Raw genomic sequence first — 19263 nt, forward strand, 5'->3', positions numbered from 1 at the left:
ATAAATGTATAATGTCGTACTATAATATTCTGTATTCGCTTTCATGATAATGTCAAATTTATTAAGTATATACCTACCTTACCTTGACGCCGCATGACGTGATGACATGTGACAAGCGATGGCTATCGAAGAGTGTATGAAACATACAACGGACAGATTTATTAAAATATTCATGTCCCGTATCGATTTACCCAACCGTATAAAATTATACTTAGAATAATAAAGTAGTAACGGATTAAACTGTATAGTGGCGGTGAATATAAACGATAGATAAATAATAAATATTAAATTAATATTTTGAATATAATGACTAAAAAAATTCTCGCCAATAAATACCAAATAGTTTGCCAAATACTAATAATTGTAAAAACTTATATAATATTTATTTATTATCAAATATGAAATTTTTTTTCTCTTATCATACCTATAATTTGGCCGATAATATAGTTCTAAATATTTTTATGTATGAACATTAAATACAAACCAAACCAAAAACAAAATCATTGTGATAAAATATTATTATTTTTTATAATAGTTTAAACCTATATAATGGCTTAAAATCAATAAATATAAATAATTACAAACCTGTCATCAATATTTTATAAACTATATGAGAATACGAATCAAATAATATTATATGTCATAATTACATACATAAAAATAAAATAAATAAACATTAAACAATACAAATTTTTAATGTTAAAATGCAATACTTAATGTAACTATATACTAACTAACTAACTGTAATTTCACTAGAAATACATTTTACAAATATTTATTATTATATCATATATATCAGGTCTGATATTACAACTTTTATTCTTTTCAATATGTTTAAGTTTTTTAAATTTTTTAATCAGTAATTTAATATCTCCTTAAAAAATTTAGTCAACTTTTTTACGTATTAAAGTTGATAAAAATATTATAGATATGTAAGGATATTGATGAGTACTTTAATAACAGTATATATTTAATCAAAATTACACTAGATTATCAACTATTAGTGCCGTTCAATAATTACACAGCAGTTAAAGTTATAGGTGCTGTCTAATATACCTAAAAGAAAACTACACGATGTTATATTATAATCACGTCATTTTTATAAGATTTAATAATGTATAATTTGAATATTTATCGTAAAATATTCATGACAATTGTAGGTACCTCACAGTTCAAAAAATGTGTAGAGAATAATGAAAAGAACTTTTATTTTTTATTTTTATTCTGATGAAAATAAACAGTGAAAGTAAATGGTATTTCGTTTTTGGAAACGAAAATTCTACTTTTAGGATCACGTTTTTTTTTGTGTGTATTTTATTCCAAATTGATTTTAATAATGTTTGTCAGATATTTCTAAAATTACAAAAATAATAACTGAAAAACGCGAACAGAACAGTAATTAAATAAACTAATATATATATGTATGTGTATATATAGGAGTATCATTTTTTTTAAGTGTTTTCCAATATTTTCTTTTTTAATCAATTAACCGTACGGTGTTTGTTTACGTATTATTATACGTGTCTTATGCGATTCTTCTTGCTACGAGTATATGCCTATATATATATATATATAAGTTACATGGTGACATGGCTCTTGACATTCAATATAGCAGGTATAGAATGTAATTTGGGTTATTTACCGAAGATCTCATAAATCGAGTTTTACTTGTAGTGAAACAATATTAATTTACATCGAAGAAAAAAAATTAAAAAGTGATATTAAAAATATTTATAAAAATATAGAGCGCGAAATTATAAGCGTTTTAATTTCTAAACGTAATTAATATGGTGACTTTATCTAGTTATATATATTTATCATTGAATTGTACCAACAAACATACAGTTATTGGATCAATTTGCTCCGGTTAACAGTTAAAGTGGCATGAATTATACGCACTTAAACTTCTGTTCGAGCGATAGAATGATTATGCATACAATGCCACAGTGGCACAGTAGTGGTGACTACCTAATTAATTAATGGATTCGGTACAAGTCTGTGCTATTAATTTGTCGTCTCCGATGCACACCGCGAAATGCATTATCTGTGTTAATGTATAACAATAAAATACTGTAAATAGTTATTTTGTTTCCATCCGTTTCATTGTTTCAATATCGAATTTTAAAATTTGGCCAGACCATTTAGTTGGTCAAACGTGTGAATCGTTTCACTTCGCAGCTATATCTATGTATAACTATATAAGTGCACATTTTTCGTAGGTATTTCAATTGTTTCACTGAGAATTATTTGTGGAACTCGATTATATATCAACGCATAATATTTTCACGATCGATCCTTTATATAGGTTTCATTTTTCTCCGTAGCTTAGATAAAAATAAAATATTATATCCATTGTATATATTTTTCAAATTTATATATTTATCAGACCATCGAAGCTGATATACTTATAGATGATACAAAAAAGTAATTATAAATTATTATTCAATTATTATAGTTCTAGTGTTTTTATCATGTAGCTAGTAACTATAAATACCTTAAACAAAACAAAATATTATAAATCACTTTCTATAGCTATTTGTTTTAAATTCGTATAGTTATAGATACCTGTGTAAAACTTGTACATTATACATGCGTGTTGCAATAATTTGCTTAGCTTAAACGTTTTTTGAATATTGTCGTCGTTACAGCTTTGTTTCTTCATACTGTGACTACGTGGCCTATGGGCGTAAATTGGTAGTGTAAAAAAGTAACAAGGTATATAGGTTGTAATGACGGAAACAAGAGCTTAATTGACGATGGATACAAGTATCAATTGATTAGAACGTTCAAAATATTGGCTATGTAATACAAGTCAAGCTCAAATTACTAACGGTAATTCTAAAGTAAAAAAGTGAGCTCAAATCACCTGTGCTCTATAAAGATTTTAGGTTAAAAAAATATCTTCTTAAGTCACAACCAGGAATTAACCCTTGAGTGTAAATTTTCATAAAAAAAACCATTGATTTTATGAATGTAAATGAAGAACAATTGATTAAAAATTATAATTTGATATTTAAATTTCAGATTTTCCATTGAAACGATCGCATTACCCAACACATACTGCAACAGTTGCTAGGAAAATATGTGTCCGGACACCGAAGTCGTGTAATCAACGGTCTTGGAGTTTCGATACAATTCACGGGGAACTGAAAGTTACTTCCAGACAACATTTCAAAGCTATTTCACGGTCTGGTTGTATGGACAAGTGCTTAAACGAGAAGAGCTTCCAATGCAGGCAAGTCTTATAACTATTAGTATACTTAGTAGGTCATATTCATATATTATACATACACACGTGCACACATGTATACGTGTGTTCTCGTAATTTAATGGTTTAAAATATTTTCCCTGGAATTTTCTTTTCTATTAAATATCATAGAATATAATAAAATAGTACACGTCTGAATTTTTTTTAAACGCATTAAAAATAATATACATAATAATATACATACTATAGGAGAATTTTATTATAATATCTGTACATTATTATAATCCAATTAAAATAATTTATTCAAATTAGAAATTACTTTGTTGCTATAATTTCTTTATTTTAAGGTGGATATTAATAATAACTAACAATTGAGTATGAATATTCTTATAGTTTTTTAGTTCTTACAAAACGGAAATGTAATAAAAAAGTAACTAGGTACTTATAGATACTGTATAGCTATATATATCTGCACATACATGGCCATTATAATATGTTTTCTTGAGAACACTTCGTTGCAATAGATATAGCAATTTTCTTACATTTACGTACATTATTATAGGATACGTTATGTAAACCGTGTAAAAACATAAATCTACGGTAAGTTTCTTCAGTTATAAATAAAATCAAAGAATATTTCATATGAACAAGGATTTGTGAAAATATGAACGGTTTGATGGGAATAACCGATTTTTAGAAAAAATGTATGCTACATACATTTTTATCAATAGATATCATACACACCGACGGCACGTCTATTATGATAATATAAATATCGGTTTTATGTAGATACGGTCATAAACGGTTACACGCTTACATTTATATAGTTGTACCTTATAGCTTATATCACTGATTTATGTGCAGGGTTATTTTTGTACAGTTAACTCAGTTATCGGGTTATACCTCTAGAAGTATTTGTTTATTTTTTTTATGTTTTTGTGTACTGCAATAGGTAGGTTTTGACTTAATTTAAAATTGATTGCGAATATTTTAGAGCATTATTTTTATGTAATAGGTACTTTGTCTAAACTGCTAAAGGAAATTCTTTTATTGCGACTTACAAAATTATAACTGTCAAGAAACGCATTTAAATTATTTTGATTTTTTGAAAAACATTTTTTTGTTTTAAAATTAGGAAATGATCATTTATTGATAATATTGAAATCAATTTTTAAATGAATGATAATAATTTATAGTTTAAAGGAAATTTAATATATTATTTATTTACCAGATATTCAGGCAAATCTATAGTTTTAAATAAAAAATAACTCATATCTGGTTTAAATTCTAACGGATGCTCGAGCTTAGACACCGGTGTCCATGGTGGTTAAATAGATGACTAACTATACAATTTTATATAATATGTATAATGTATATATCTAGGTATTTTCATTTACGTATCGATATGGTTCAATGGTCTAAACAAATAATAAAACAAGAGGATAATGTCATTGTATAAATAATTATCTATATTTTATGAACCGTGGTTAAGACTGGCGTTAAAAAAAAATACATGCACACGGGAACGAGTAAGTGCATCGAATATAATATATCTTATGGGATAGTCTAGGTAAAAATAACATCATTCCGCGGTATAATATTATAATTATGTTACATATATATATATATATTATATACGACGTACTTTTATAATATCCAACACGAAACAATATAAGCTTGACGGTCGATCGGTGTGATACGTGTAACGGCGAGTAAGTAATAGGTACATAATACACATACACCGGCCCCATATACCAATACAATGGTAAGTTTAAAATCATTAGAGCACAGTCATTATAATATACATACCTACACTATGTGCATGTTTAGACAAGTCTGCATAGTATATAGTGTATATGCACGTGCGGCGTTTATTCTTTGCCGAGCGAACCTAAGGTCAATGCGTGTGTCGTATACCTATATATGTATGTACGCGTATATAATATAATATAGAGTATATAGATAATAGACGCACCTCAGACATAATATTACAACCACTCATTGCTATCATAAATGATTTCACATGAAAACCCTACATGGGGACGTAACCCTTCGAAAATAATAACATTATATTTGTGGATTTCTATATACATTATACATAATATATTTATTATTTATATATTAGTAACTACTATGTTTATTGCAGCTGAAATTAGTCTAGGTTAGTAGGGTGACAATAAAATAAAAACATGGCTAGAATAATAATTTTCAATTTTATCAGTATTTCTTAACAACGGAAATTCAACTTTTAATATTTTATTTATTTATTTATCTATTAGTATGTATGAATTATGAATATTATAAATTACGTTAACGAAGTTGTAACAAATAACAACACTTTATTAAAATGAAAACATAAAAATTAACTATTCCAAAAAATCACATTTATTTTTATTGATCGAATTTCTAAATCAAAATATTGCCGCTTGACATGAAACTATATAAATTGCCTAATATAATTTATATAACTTACGCATTTTCACCTATAATGACTATCGTGGTTATTATAATATTATGTAGTTTATACGATGACATAAAATCATTGTCAAAAAATGTATTTTATTCAAAAATAAAAATAAAATATGTACTGTACTCGAATAATATATTATAATTGTACTAATATCTTATATCTTACATATATATAAGATATGCATTTTAATAAGTATTTAAAAATAAATCGAAAATAGTACTAAAAGCGTTTTGAAAGAAATTCGTCAAAATGTATACATATTAAATATAAACACAAATTAATTAAATATAACTAATATAAGATTAAACAATATTAAAAAATACATTTCTTTATCAATATTATTAAAAAGTAATAATAATTTTATATTATTAAACACTTCATTTAACATTTTTTTGTATGTAAATACTGCACAATTCAAGTTATAATATAATTATCTATACAAAATCTTACGCATATGATGGAATCAGCCAAAAAAAAAAAAAAAAATAGAATACGTAAATGAACTTATGATATTTGATAATTTCCAATAATTTAGTCTAAAAATTGGAAATATCACCTTTATATTATAATGCTTTTAAAATGCGTATTGATCAGCGTAAAACACATTTTATTTTAATAATATATTATGAGGCCAAATCAACAACACTTCATATTCTAGTATTTAAGATAACTGTGATATTCTACTGCTGTCATCTGGGTAATAAATTGTACACAACGAATAAAATTGTATGTATTTTCTTATTTTTTGATGTTTTTACTAGATATTCGTTTTATTAGTATTCTTAAATATTTATGTGCATAGTTTTACATTTTAATTAGGTATATAAAATTCCGTTACCTTATTTCTTGTATAGTATATATGTATATTGGTACTTGTGCTTCTGAAAAATATTTTTATTGCACGTGTGCATCCTAATAAAAAAATAATAATAATTTATTTTTATATGTAATATTTTAAGATGTATTCTCCCAGCTTAACATTACCTGTAACAAACTAAATAGTATCCAAAATTCTAAAAAATATATTTCAAATTAATATAATATTAACTCTTATTACATTATTTATATTTTAAGCTCAACATATTTTATTTTAGGTACCTAGGTATTTTTATTTTATTTGGTTCTTAAATCCTATTATTTCATTTACACACATAATTAATATCAAGTAACATTTCCGGTTTGACTTGTTTACTATTTATAATATTATTTTGAATGCAATTTTTTGCTGTGTTTAATGTATCTAATTTTTCGATATGTTTGAAATAAAACTTGGATTAATTCAAATAAGTTATATTGAATGATTTCCATAATTTTTTCAAATTTCTTTTTCTGTGACAAAAAAATCCCTACGCTAGAAATGATCAATTATAGCTTTTTTAGATAATAATACAATATATTCTAAAATATGAAAAATAAGCTAAAATTTATTACATTTTTTTTTATACGAATTTTGCAATTAGATAAATCTTCTACATTTTTTATTTATAATATGTGTAAAAACCTTCATATTATGCACATATCTGCTATCTAGTACTTATTATAATAGTTTTTTGATAGTAATATTATTGTTAATATTATAATATAAGTAAAATATTCACACTAATTAACTAATAACGGTAAAAATTGTAATTGTATTCTTTATCGACATTATCATCGGCGGTTTTCAACTACACAATATAACTTTTTATTATTTTCGGTCTTTCACGATATTAATATAATATATTATTATTGTCAGACATTTATATAACGTGAACCTGGGTCTGGTCGCAAATGCCGTCCACATGCCGCACGAACAATTTACTCAGAATTACTCGGATGTAAGCAAATCCGAAACCCAATGAGCTGTGATGGTGACGAAGACGATAGTAAAAAAAAAAATAATAATAACTACAGACTATACAGTCTACAGTCTTCTTCGGGACAGTCCACGGCTACAGCATCCTGCTCGCCGCAGTTAAACTCGACGATCCGTGACGTCTTGACTTCTCTCGGGTATACACTCTGATTGACATGTCAGTCAATAACCCGCTGTACTATATAATGTATATAGGTACACAATACACACTTTGCGGTCTACGCCGGAGGATCGTATGGAAATGCATTCAACGACAAGACCAGACCGCGACTATAGGCATACGAAATATTTGGGCGTTAAAGGTTCTATTATGTACCTACCCTACGTGTATATATATTAACGTTCAAGACGGATGTATACGACGAATCATTATATAATGATCACATTTATACAGACAGCTGAACCGAATAATTTGTCAAGTCATCGTTCTTATGGAGAACAATAATTGAACTATATACATAATTTGTAAATACTACAGTATTACACTGTATAGCAAACACGTACCATTACAACAATAATATGATATATTAATATTCATAGGTATTACAATTTATAGATGTATCTACTGTTTACTTATCATAGTAGGTAACTGTTGTAATAATACAGCCGCTGCAATTAAAACTTCTCTTATTGAATGCGTGCAGGCAAGACAGCTCAAAAATGTATTAGTTTAATAACTTGTAATAATATTTTAAACATTTTATTTATGAATAATTTAGAAAAACTTTTTACTCGAAACGATCATAATTACATGTTCACATATTATTGCGAAAATTGTAGTGTAACGTCGTTGGACAACCAGTTTATTATGCGCAATGCCATATGTACTGTGTTTGAAATCATTCATTGTGATATTTGCTTATATCTTCGAATAATATGACTTATAGGCAAGTGTAAATATAATAACAAGACCGTATTTATAGATTATAGGCAAGAGTGGACTCGTTTTATATACATACAACATATATGTTTTATAAATATATCGATAATCATGACAAAATTGTCAATAAAAAAAATCGAAAAAAAATACTTAAACAACTAATTATTGTAGACCTACCCACAAATCACGGTTAATAGATTAAACTATTGATATTTATATAATAAATTTAGCGAGTCATATATAATATATATATTATATTTGAAACTTAAAAGTATACACTATACACTGACCTGTGCGCCTGGTGCAAAAATTTAAATTACCCTTTATAGTACGAATTTGTTTATAAGTTATAACGCATTAAAAAATATCTATACATTTAGAATTTTTAATATGTGTTTTTAACATATATCTGATGAGTAATTACTAGTATGACGGGGAAAAGCATATATTGATTCCCGCGATTGGTGCAAATAGGGGATTGATTTAGCTGGTTTGGGGATGTCTTAGACTTCCCTAAAATTATTGCTCAATCATCTTAACTCAAGTTTTTATCCAATAAGCACTGAACAAATATAATTTTTCTTAAACAGTTATAAAATTCCACAAAAAATATCATTGAAAAAAAAATAGCCAAAATGTTATTTTTGTAATGGGCATTTAAAATAAACTACTACTATTTTTGAGTCTAAATTCTGTGGTTGTTTAATCAATTTCATAGGGGACTTTAGGCAAACCCCCCTATAATGAACATGGTCTATTTGCACCCCTAATATTATGATTTTAAATGTCGCATATAACTGTAATAAATACTAATTGTTAGAGTTATAGATGACGGTAAGCTATGAGCTTCGACGTTGTAAATTCCGACAATTTAATATTACCTACCTTAATGGGCTTAATGCAACTATACTTACGATGAACGCCTTTGGAATGTTTATTTAACTTATCACACCTGTAGAAGTTCGTAGCGTCGCAAATTCCTTGTATGGTTTAACGCTGTTGTGTAGAAATTTCACTAAGTATAAGATAAGGGCAGCGCATTCTAAGTGAAATATTGCTAATCGCCCACTGGCGATCATCCGCTACCGACAGAGGGCGGTTTTCAGCATCCTGTGCTCTCCCTTGTCATCACGGGGACCGATGTTAGTAGTATATATAAAACCAAATCAATAGTTATCCAATGTGAGGACGCTCGTGGTAGTCGACGTCAACTCAGCCGTACGGCAGACCTGTCTTAACAACAGAGTTTATTTAAACTTCATTTATTCACATCAAGGGAGTTAGTATAGTATAAAAACTATCTAATTACCAACAAAAACCATCATTGCTTCATTGTGCGTTCGGGTTAACACCCGACGACACAGGAGCAGTTCAGACGTTTTCGACTAACCACAACCCTGTACCGTCCTTACCACAAAATTTTTGACCCTTATTTTCGTGGAATTTTTTTTTCGCGGGTGTAACTATGAAAAAAATAAACATAAATTGTTCTAGATGAGGATTTCAATTCCTTATTCAATCGAATATCCATAATTTTTAGTTATTAGTTATTACAAAATATATATTATTAGTATATTTATAATAAGTTAATTATAAATAATTTTTATTATTCCACCATTGTGTCTATAAGCTACATATTAAGAACTAATTGATAAGGAATATATTTAGATAGGTACAATTATGACAAAAACTTGAAAGTAATTTATAATATAAATATAATTAATTGGAGTTTCTTCAATTCTTGTAAAAAAATTTAACGTACATAATCAATTTATTCAATTTATTTTTAATAAATACCATTGTTAAAATTTTCTCTTCGATACCTACTTGATATGCAATAATGAATTTAGTTAAATTCGAAAAATATTAAACCTTATTATAATATCTCGGTACCACAAAAGAAAAAAAGAGATATTAGTATCCTAGCAGGTAGTAAATATTTTTAAATGGAAATTATTGAAATGATTAATTGAATTATCGAGAGAAATATTTCCATACCTAATTTCAGCATGGTTGAAATCATTTTTTCAATTATTCAGTCTCTAAAATAAACAATTTGAAAATCCAAAAAATAAAAATCAACTATGTTTTCTAACTTAGCTTATTTCATTAATTAACGTTGTAGTTTTTGAGACTGTTGAAAGCCAGAGGACATTAAAAGTATAAATGAATAACTACCTACGTCAATACATCGTAACAACAAAACTTCCAGATGATCAGTTTCACTGTATGATTTACACAGTACACATATAAGCAATAAAAATTGAGGTAAAATCATTCAAAAACAACTAGTAATTTGACTCATAGACCAGATCGATAAAGTTTGACATGACACAATGATCGACCGTCACGCGATGATAACAGCTATAGTAGTATAGTACCTAACCGCGAATCGGTCGTCACGCGATGATATTATGATAACAATAATATGTAGGTACCTAACCGCGAACCAACCCGCGAGTCGTCTCAATTCGCACAAATGCCGTTTTCGATATACCATAGTATTATTGCTATTTTTTTATTATTATTTAATTTTGTAATTTTCATGACAATATTAAACTTGGAAATAACAAGTGATCAGGAACCTCTATTTATACATATAATTGTGGCGTATCCCGTATTGTTTACATATCCGATTTTCTTAGAATTCATCACGTTGCAAAGATCTAAAGAAAATTGGTTTTTTTTTTGCATTATTCCGATATTTAACAGTTAACAATATGTATCTACCTATACTTGTATTATCGTTACCTATCTAGTATAAACCAATTTATCATGGGTGGATAGTTATTGACTTATTATACAGAAAGCTATCTTCGTTACGGACGTTACGATTTACGGTAAAAAATTATTTTAATTTATTAACATTTTTATAGGGATAAAAGCTCCCAAACGTTCAATTATTGATTTCATGATTTGAATTTTATCAAGTCCATAAAAATAACGCTATTATGATTATGTAGCACATTGTAAAAATATTAAATATATGTGGACAAATTAGACGGGTCCCCGTATCTTAATATACGTACATTTATACAAATATATTTAATATTAAGTTGTATTATTTTATTGAATACATATAAATATAATATTAATATATATACAGTGAAGAGTGAACATTACATATAATAATTATAAAACTATATTTATACAATGTATAATAGTATTATAACTTCTTAGTATTGCGATTTGCGAGATTATATAGAAATTACCAATAATAATAACGTAGGTAACTTTCAATGAGGAAAAATATCACTCCTCGGAGTAATATTATGAAACAAAGTACAAAGATAATATTATTTAAATGAAATATGTAGGTACACATTTTACAGGAGGATATTTTATATAAAAGCTAGCGGTGCGTAAATAAATATAGCTATTATTACTAATAAGTTATAACTTATATAGGTACGCTAAAGCAAAAATAATATTTCAAAGACGTTTTAATGTATGTAATTATTGTTATTAATTATTATGAATAATAAAACACCAATACTTCATAAACATGATTTAAATAAAGAAAGATTTTAGTTGTATAAAAATATAAAATAAATTTATTATTCTAGTTTAAATATTTTAAAGCATAATGTCAAATCAAATATGAATTAAAATACTAAATGGCTAAATTTACTCGTATAACATACTCATATTTATATCGTATTTCAGTTTGAACCAATAACCCATATTGAATTGTCTGAATTTGACTCTAAAATAATTATTGTACATAACAGAAACTATATTCAAAATGAATAAATATATTATAATCTTAAACAAGTTATTTTGCATCATTTATATATAAATATTATTATACATGGTATAAGTTAATCACCTGATAAATATATATATTATACACAGTTTAGTAGTTATAAAATACATTAAACAAGTTTACAAGTAAAAATTAAATTTTAGATATCTTATACCATTTTACGTCGTATTTTATATAGATACTACATTTCTACTTATATATAAGTTATGTTGTAGATTTTTAAATAAAATAAAACATAATTAGTTTCCGGTTTGCGTTGTGTCTTGTGATCAGTTGATAATAGTGTAAAATAATATAGGTACGCAGACACAACACTAGCGAGATAAATAGAACGACCTAAATTTATAATGTTTATATAGGTACCTACAAATTACAATAAGTACATTATAATGTTTATCATAATAATTATTGTTTTCTAAATTAATTCTTTTTATAGTTCATACTAATGTATGAACTCATCTGTACCACTTTTGTTGATGTTTTAAGTGACCGTAAGAATTTCGGATTTAAATATACATCTTGAAAAGATAATAACTATGGAATAATTTATACACCATCCTTCATCTGCTATTATTTAATTTTCTGTGAAGTATACTTACATATATCTATATGTGTTTTTTTAAATAATAGTTAGGTACCTGGCAAAGAGGCAAGCAGTACGTAAATAAACATAGTATATAAAGTATAGCAAACATACAATATTTTAATATATGTTATTATAATTATTAAAACAATAACATTCTAATATTTAATAAACATAACCATAAAATTAAGAGAGATTTTAGTTGTACCTATATAAATAAATACTAAAATAATATATAGTATAGATTTAAGTATTGAAATTTAAATATTTTAAAAGAAATATTTTTCATGTATGAATACGTTTTAAATACTAAATTTATATATATTATATATATATACATATATTAAATATTTATATACATAAGTACATTTTATATTGCGGTGCAGTTTGAACTTAATCTGAAACTCAATACTTCATATCGAATTGTCCTAATTTAAGTTTTCATTATTTATAACAATAGGTACCTACCTACCTAGGTTTAATGATTAAATTATTTTATTTATTCAAATATTGTGTTAATGTAACACGTTTGTAGTATTCCAAATACTTTTTATTTTATTTTTTTAAAGTAAAATTTATTAATTCGTGTGTATATTTTAAAAGTATTTATTCTTTTAAAATTTATTATCTAAATACTAAATAGTTCAAAACATAAATTTTTATTTTAATATATTATATCTATATTTAGCTACTTATTGTTAGTCATAACAACTCATCGAAAAGCGTTAGTCATATTAAATTTTATTTAAAAGGGACTAACTTTTTATTTTCAACAAATTGTTATTAATGCATAATTTCCAATATTCACAATATATTTGTATGGTAAAAATGGCATCAAAAACCATTGGAACCGCTAAACATATAATTTTTGAATAAATATAAACTATATTATATTATCTTCAATTGAAATTATAAAATATTTGTATAGGAATATTTTGTTGTTTTTTTGTATTGTAATCTAAATATTTGTTTGAATTATTCCATTATTTTTAAACACTATACTTGAAAGAATTTTACAATAATATAATTTTTGTCAAATATGGTCAAAAAGCAAATTTTCATTTTAAATAGGTACTTATACGAATTGTCAACAGAATAGGTACATCGAAATAACGCATCGTTAAATTGTATATTGTATTAAAATGCATATATAGGCTTATCTTTGTCATCTGACTAACACTAATGCGTATTTTAAAAGTGCCTATAGGAAATATTTTTGAGTGGGTTAGTAAATGTACAGAATATATTAAAAATACGTTATTATAATTAAAGCGTTTAAAATTTAATTACTCGAATACTTTACTCTGCAACTACGGACTTATTTATAATATATACGATATACCTAACCTACATAATATACGTATGTTATAACATATGCATGCCATTGTATCTATATAAGAAAACGTGGACTGACGTTGTCATTATATGTCCGATCGGACGTGCTCGCAGGTCCGTCAACTTCAACAAGGAGACAGGCGACTGTTACTTAAACGACGTGGATCAGTTCACCGTGTCCGGGCGCCCGCCAATCAGTAACCGGTCGGCCGACGTCGTGGACTACATGGAGTCGAACTGCGTGGTCGAACAACCGAAGATGTGTGACTTCGCGGAGGTTGGCGGAAAGCTACTAAGAACGGTGGATGCCATCTACGAGAACGTGCCCACCGCGGACCGATGTAAGGAGATATGCCTGGCGTCCAAGGAGTTCCAGTGCCGTTCTTTCGACTACAACGAGACGGGCGTGAACGTGTGCCGCGTCTCGCACCACAGCACGTCCAGTCTGTCGCAGCAGCAGCAGGACCACCGCCCTTACCTGACGGTTGCCGGTGCCACCACTTACCAGATGTCGTCGTGCTTCAGCGTGAAGATCGACTGCCGTGGTGCGGACATGGTCGCGTCCGTGCACACCAACCGACTGTTCAACGGTAAAGTGTACGCAAAGAACCGACCGACTTCTTGCGTCAATGACGTCAAGAGCACGCTGGACTTCGAGCTCCGGTTGGACTATCACAGCCCGAGCTGCGACGTCCGACAGGACCAACCCGGAAAGTTTTTCACTGAAATCATTATCCAGGTAAGGATATTATTATTTATATTATATATAATATACAGAATAATATAGAAGTCGACTGCAGTTGGTTGTTTTTTGATTTTTAGAACTATAAACATATAGGTACCTTTGGACCATGTGTTGTACTATTTAGATTTTGTATTCTATACCTAATTTAAGAAATGTCTTGTGGCAGTATCGAATTTGTTTTTTTAAATAAAATTATCCTTTTTCTTGTAAATTTTAATTATTTAAATGTTGATGCGTTTAAATCGATATTTGAACGAGTATTTGTTTAGTAAATTAACTTTAATGTACAAAGAATAATAATAAGTCTATTACTCTATTATAATATGTCAGTTTCCATTTCTAATACTATTTCATGAAATATTTTTAATAATATAAGTAATTTATAAACTGAAAGTTTAATTTTTACTAATTTTTGACGAAATTATCAAATACATCATGTTTTAGTTGTATCATATAATATTTCTGTTTACTTTTTACTTATAGTTCGATAATGATGTGCCATATAGAATGACGTAGTTTTATACCATAATAAGTAGTCTACAATTTTCCAAAATTTAAAATTTTACTATACATAGGAAATAATTTTAGTAATGACAAAATATTTCAAGCATTTACAATTAATATTTTTTGAATTACATAAAAATAATTGTAAAATAATTAATTTTTGTTTAAATATATCTAACTTTGTCGACTTTAAATTTAAATGCTTATAAAAATAAATGAGGTTTTTTGATATAAGTGTGTATACAAGGGTGTCAGTTTAAGTACTACCTCAAAGTGCAAGGTAAAACATCTTATGAACAAATTTTTTGATAAAATTGATAAAGTTTCATTAAAAATTTATATTTTCCAACGGAATTTCGTCATAATTTGACATAATCTATATTTTCGTTGAATTTTTTTTGTTACCGTTAATTTACGAGAATCGTATCACTTACTGTTTTTGTATTAACGTCGCAGCACCACGATCAGATCGTCACGGGTCAGGACATCGGATTGTCCGTGCGGTGTTCGTACGACCTGCAGAATCGAAGCGTGGGCCAGGGCATTGAGCTGGCGATGGCGCCGGCCGTGGAATCTGACGACGACGGGGCCGAGTCAGATGCTCTTGACAAAAACGGCAGTGCAGGCGGAAGTGGAGGCAACGGCGTAGAAGAAACGGCATTTGTAATCTCACCCACAGTGATGATGAGGATCACGAACCGGGCGGGCGGTGACATACACGCTGCGCAGGTGGGTGACCCGCTCAGCCTCAGGTTTCACATACTCGACGACCGTTCGCCGTATGAGATATTCGTCCGGGAGCTGATCGCCCTAGACGGCGTGGACACCAGCGAGATACTGCTTATCGATGGTGACGGTTGCCCCACGGATCCGGCCATCATGGGGCCGATATCGGCCGTGGACACGGGTGGTGGAGGCACCGTCAAGATTCTGGAGGCGCCATTCGACGCCTTTAAGTTCCCTACGTCTGACATCGTTCAGTTCAAGGCACTGGTCACGCCGTGTTTGCCTAAGTGCGAGCCCATCAACTGCAACGTGGTGGGTCATAACGGCGCGGTCCGCCGGGCCGACTCTTTTGGAAGGTACCTATTATACATAACATACTTGAACAATAATATTAATAATCAATATCATAAAAAATATTTAAATATGCGCTTTTATAATATTATTATTTATTTTTTATATTCATTTGTAACATTAAATGAATACACTAACATTTTTAAAAAATTCCTATTTCCTATTAAGTTATATATTTTTAATTATAAAACGACATCAATAACTATACTAATGTTACATTTTCTATAATTGTACATAAAATATTTTAAAGTTAGAAAATAAACATAGATAAATGTTATTTTTTAAATATGAGAATAACTATTGCATCTATATAAAACTAGAAAATATTTAAAATAAGCATAACAATAATAAAATATGAGTCATTATATTAGAATTTTTAAAAAATGCAAAAATATTCGTGGTAACATTTCTGGTGACAAATTTTACTACAATTTGGGATGTCAAAAGTAGATATTTCCCAGTATTTTTCAAAAGAATTTTGGAAATATAGAAAAAGAAAAAATTGGAAAGTAGGTAACCCGCTCTGCTGTACAAAACGAGTTGAATATGTTTAGTCATTGGGTGTCAATGGATGTGTTAAATTTGAATTTAATGATCATTCTTTGAATAAAAAAACCTATAAATATTCTTAGCAGAGACGTCTTTTAGGCCTATTGTACAATGTCAATATATTGGTATGTTGATAATATTGCTATTATTTATTATAAAAATGTATTTTATTATTTATTCACTATACGAATACCTACGTATTAATTATAAATGAGCAATAGTTATAAATGTTATAATTATAATCTAAATATTTTGAAAATTTCATTTTGTGCATAAAGTATAATAATATACGTAATAGCAAAGCTTGAAATTGAAACCAAAATCAATATTGGTTTTTTAATATTAATATTAATTTAATATTTTTTAATATCCATGACAATTTTTAAAAATCCTCTGAAAAATCAAATTTAATATAAAAATAAACATTATAATTAACAATATTAAAAATTGATATCAAAAATGAAAAAGTTAAAATCGATATTTAACATCAACATAATAATCGTTATATAATTATTTAATACAAATCGATAAGAAATAAAATAAAGAAAAAGAATGTACATTTTAAATCTATAATATTATTCAACAGAATGTCCCAACTCATAATTAATATTTCGTTTCCTTAAATTCATTTCATAGTCGCATACCTATAATATATGAGTATGCGTATGGAACTCGTGAACAACGATTCCGAACGTATGGTGTAGAAACGAGCATTACAATTTTAAACGTGTGAAAGTAATATTTTCAATTAAAAAACTTTTTTTTTTAATCTAATTAAATATTTTAAAACAATTAAATTGATTTGACTAACGATATAAAAATTATAAAATTAAAATCAAAAAAATATGAAAACAAGATTGAAATTAAAACATAAAAATGTAATTTCAAAAGTTTGTAAAAGTTTTAAATTCCCACAAAAAATATGTTTAAATCACAACAAAATGACTAAATAGTAAAATTTTTATTTTTATTTTGTTTGTATCGAATTACTTATGAGGGACATTGTATTAAATGTTCAAGCTTTAGTTATACAAATTAAACATTTTATAAACTTTTAACTACAAAATAATTAGCAGGTTTTCACGATTTTGATTAATTTGGTCAACTTTTTAACTTCAATTATGAAAAATAATCATACATAAAAATAATGCAAGAAAATGTATAAAATATAATAATCAATAAAATAATGCTTATAAAAAGAAACCATGCTATTATTATTTTTAAATATCAATGGCTGTCTATAATATCAAAAGGTTGAGGAACCTTATGCTAAAATTTCAAAATGTTTGATTAAATTCTTTTTTTCCGGAATTTATAAATATATATATAAAAAAAAAAACTAAAAAACTACAAGAATATCAAATATCTATGAATAGCTCAAAATACTATTGAAATATTTTGAAAATTTTAATATGCTATACAAAAATTACTAAAATAAATATTTGGCGAAAAATTCAAGAATCTATAATGTTACAAGTTTTAAAGTTTTAAAAGGATAAAATCAATTTCATTAGGTAAATAAATGGTTTCGTGTAGAAATTTCTGGAATTTTTTTTCGTTTTCTCTGATTTAAAAAACACTACAATTTTTAATTTTGTGCTCTCAAAAGTATTACTAAACCCAATTTTTCATTTAAAACCTTTCTCAAAGTGGAGATTTCTACTATTTTTCGTGTATACAGATCATAAAGAAGAAAAAACAAGAAAAAAACGTTTGAATGTTCGTTCGTCTATGGTTCACTCAGAATCTAAAATACGAAAAAAATACAAGAATATTCGCTCACTACTAGTTTTCAACAAAATTGATTATGTTCTTATATTAAATTATAAATAATAATTCTAAAATGAATAATTATAATGACTTAAGTCTAAAAATAACAATATTATTTATATGTGCATTTTTAAAATAAGAATTTTTTTTAAATATTTTAGATGTATTTAAATTTATTATAATTTTACATTTGAAATATATGTACTATATATTTGACTTAAGATACAATTTTTATTTATGAATTAAAATTCTAAAAATTTATTATAATTATTTATTTGTTAATGTATTATAGGAGGTGTGAGGGTTCCTCCTCCACCTTCCATGACACTATTAAATGTTAAAATACCCCGTAAAATTAATCCTAGATACACCACTGTACCTATGTATTATTAAAAAATAATTATCAAGTTTTTTTCATAAGCGTTTAAATTTCAAATTTTGACGAATTTCTTCAAAATTCTGAATTATTTCGTAGACATAATATCAAGCTGACATACCGTCTCCACTTATAAACGTCTCTC

The 19263-nt window shown here is 27.1% G+C and overlaps 1 protein-coding gene and 1 long non-coding RNA gene across 3 annotated transcripts in view; both read left to right on the forward strand.

Annotated features, from left to right (window-relative positions):
- Positions 1-19263, forward strand: part of LOC114132966 (uncharacterized) — a 55646-nt gene that overhangs the window by 31488 nt on the left and 4895 nt on the right. The window contains exons 2-4 of the mRNA XM_027998576.2: positions 3025-3235; positions 14212-14836; positions 15803-16428. Of these exons, the coding sequence (XP_027854377.2) occupies positions 3025-3235; positions 14212-14836; positions 15803-16428 (1462 nt within the window). The remainder of the gene's footprint in view (positions 1-3024; positions 3236-14211; positions 14837-15802; positions 16429-19263) is intronic.
- LOC126552035 (uncharacterized) lies at positions 4441-8066 on the forward strand. 2 transcript variants are annotated; one of them, XR_007605892.1, is made up of 3 exons: positions 4478-4737; positions 7414-7670; positions 7729-8066. It is a non-coding gene; the product is annotated as an uncharacterized LOC126552035 (long non-coding RNA). The 2 variants fall into 2 exon arrangements; XR_007605891.1 differs by having other exon boundaries at positions 4441-4737; positions 7414-8066.

Source organism: Aphis gossypii, chromosome X (genome assembly GCF_020184175.1).
Source record: "Aphis gossypii isolate Hap1 chromosome X, ASM2018417v2, whole genome shotgun sequence".
Lineage (NCBI taxonomy): Eukaryota > Metazoa > Arthropoda > Insecta > Hemiptera > Aphididae > Aphis > Aphis gossypii.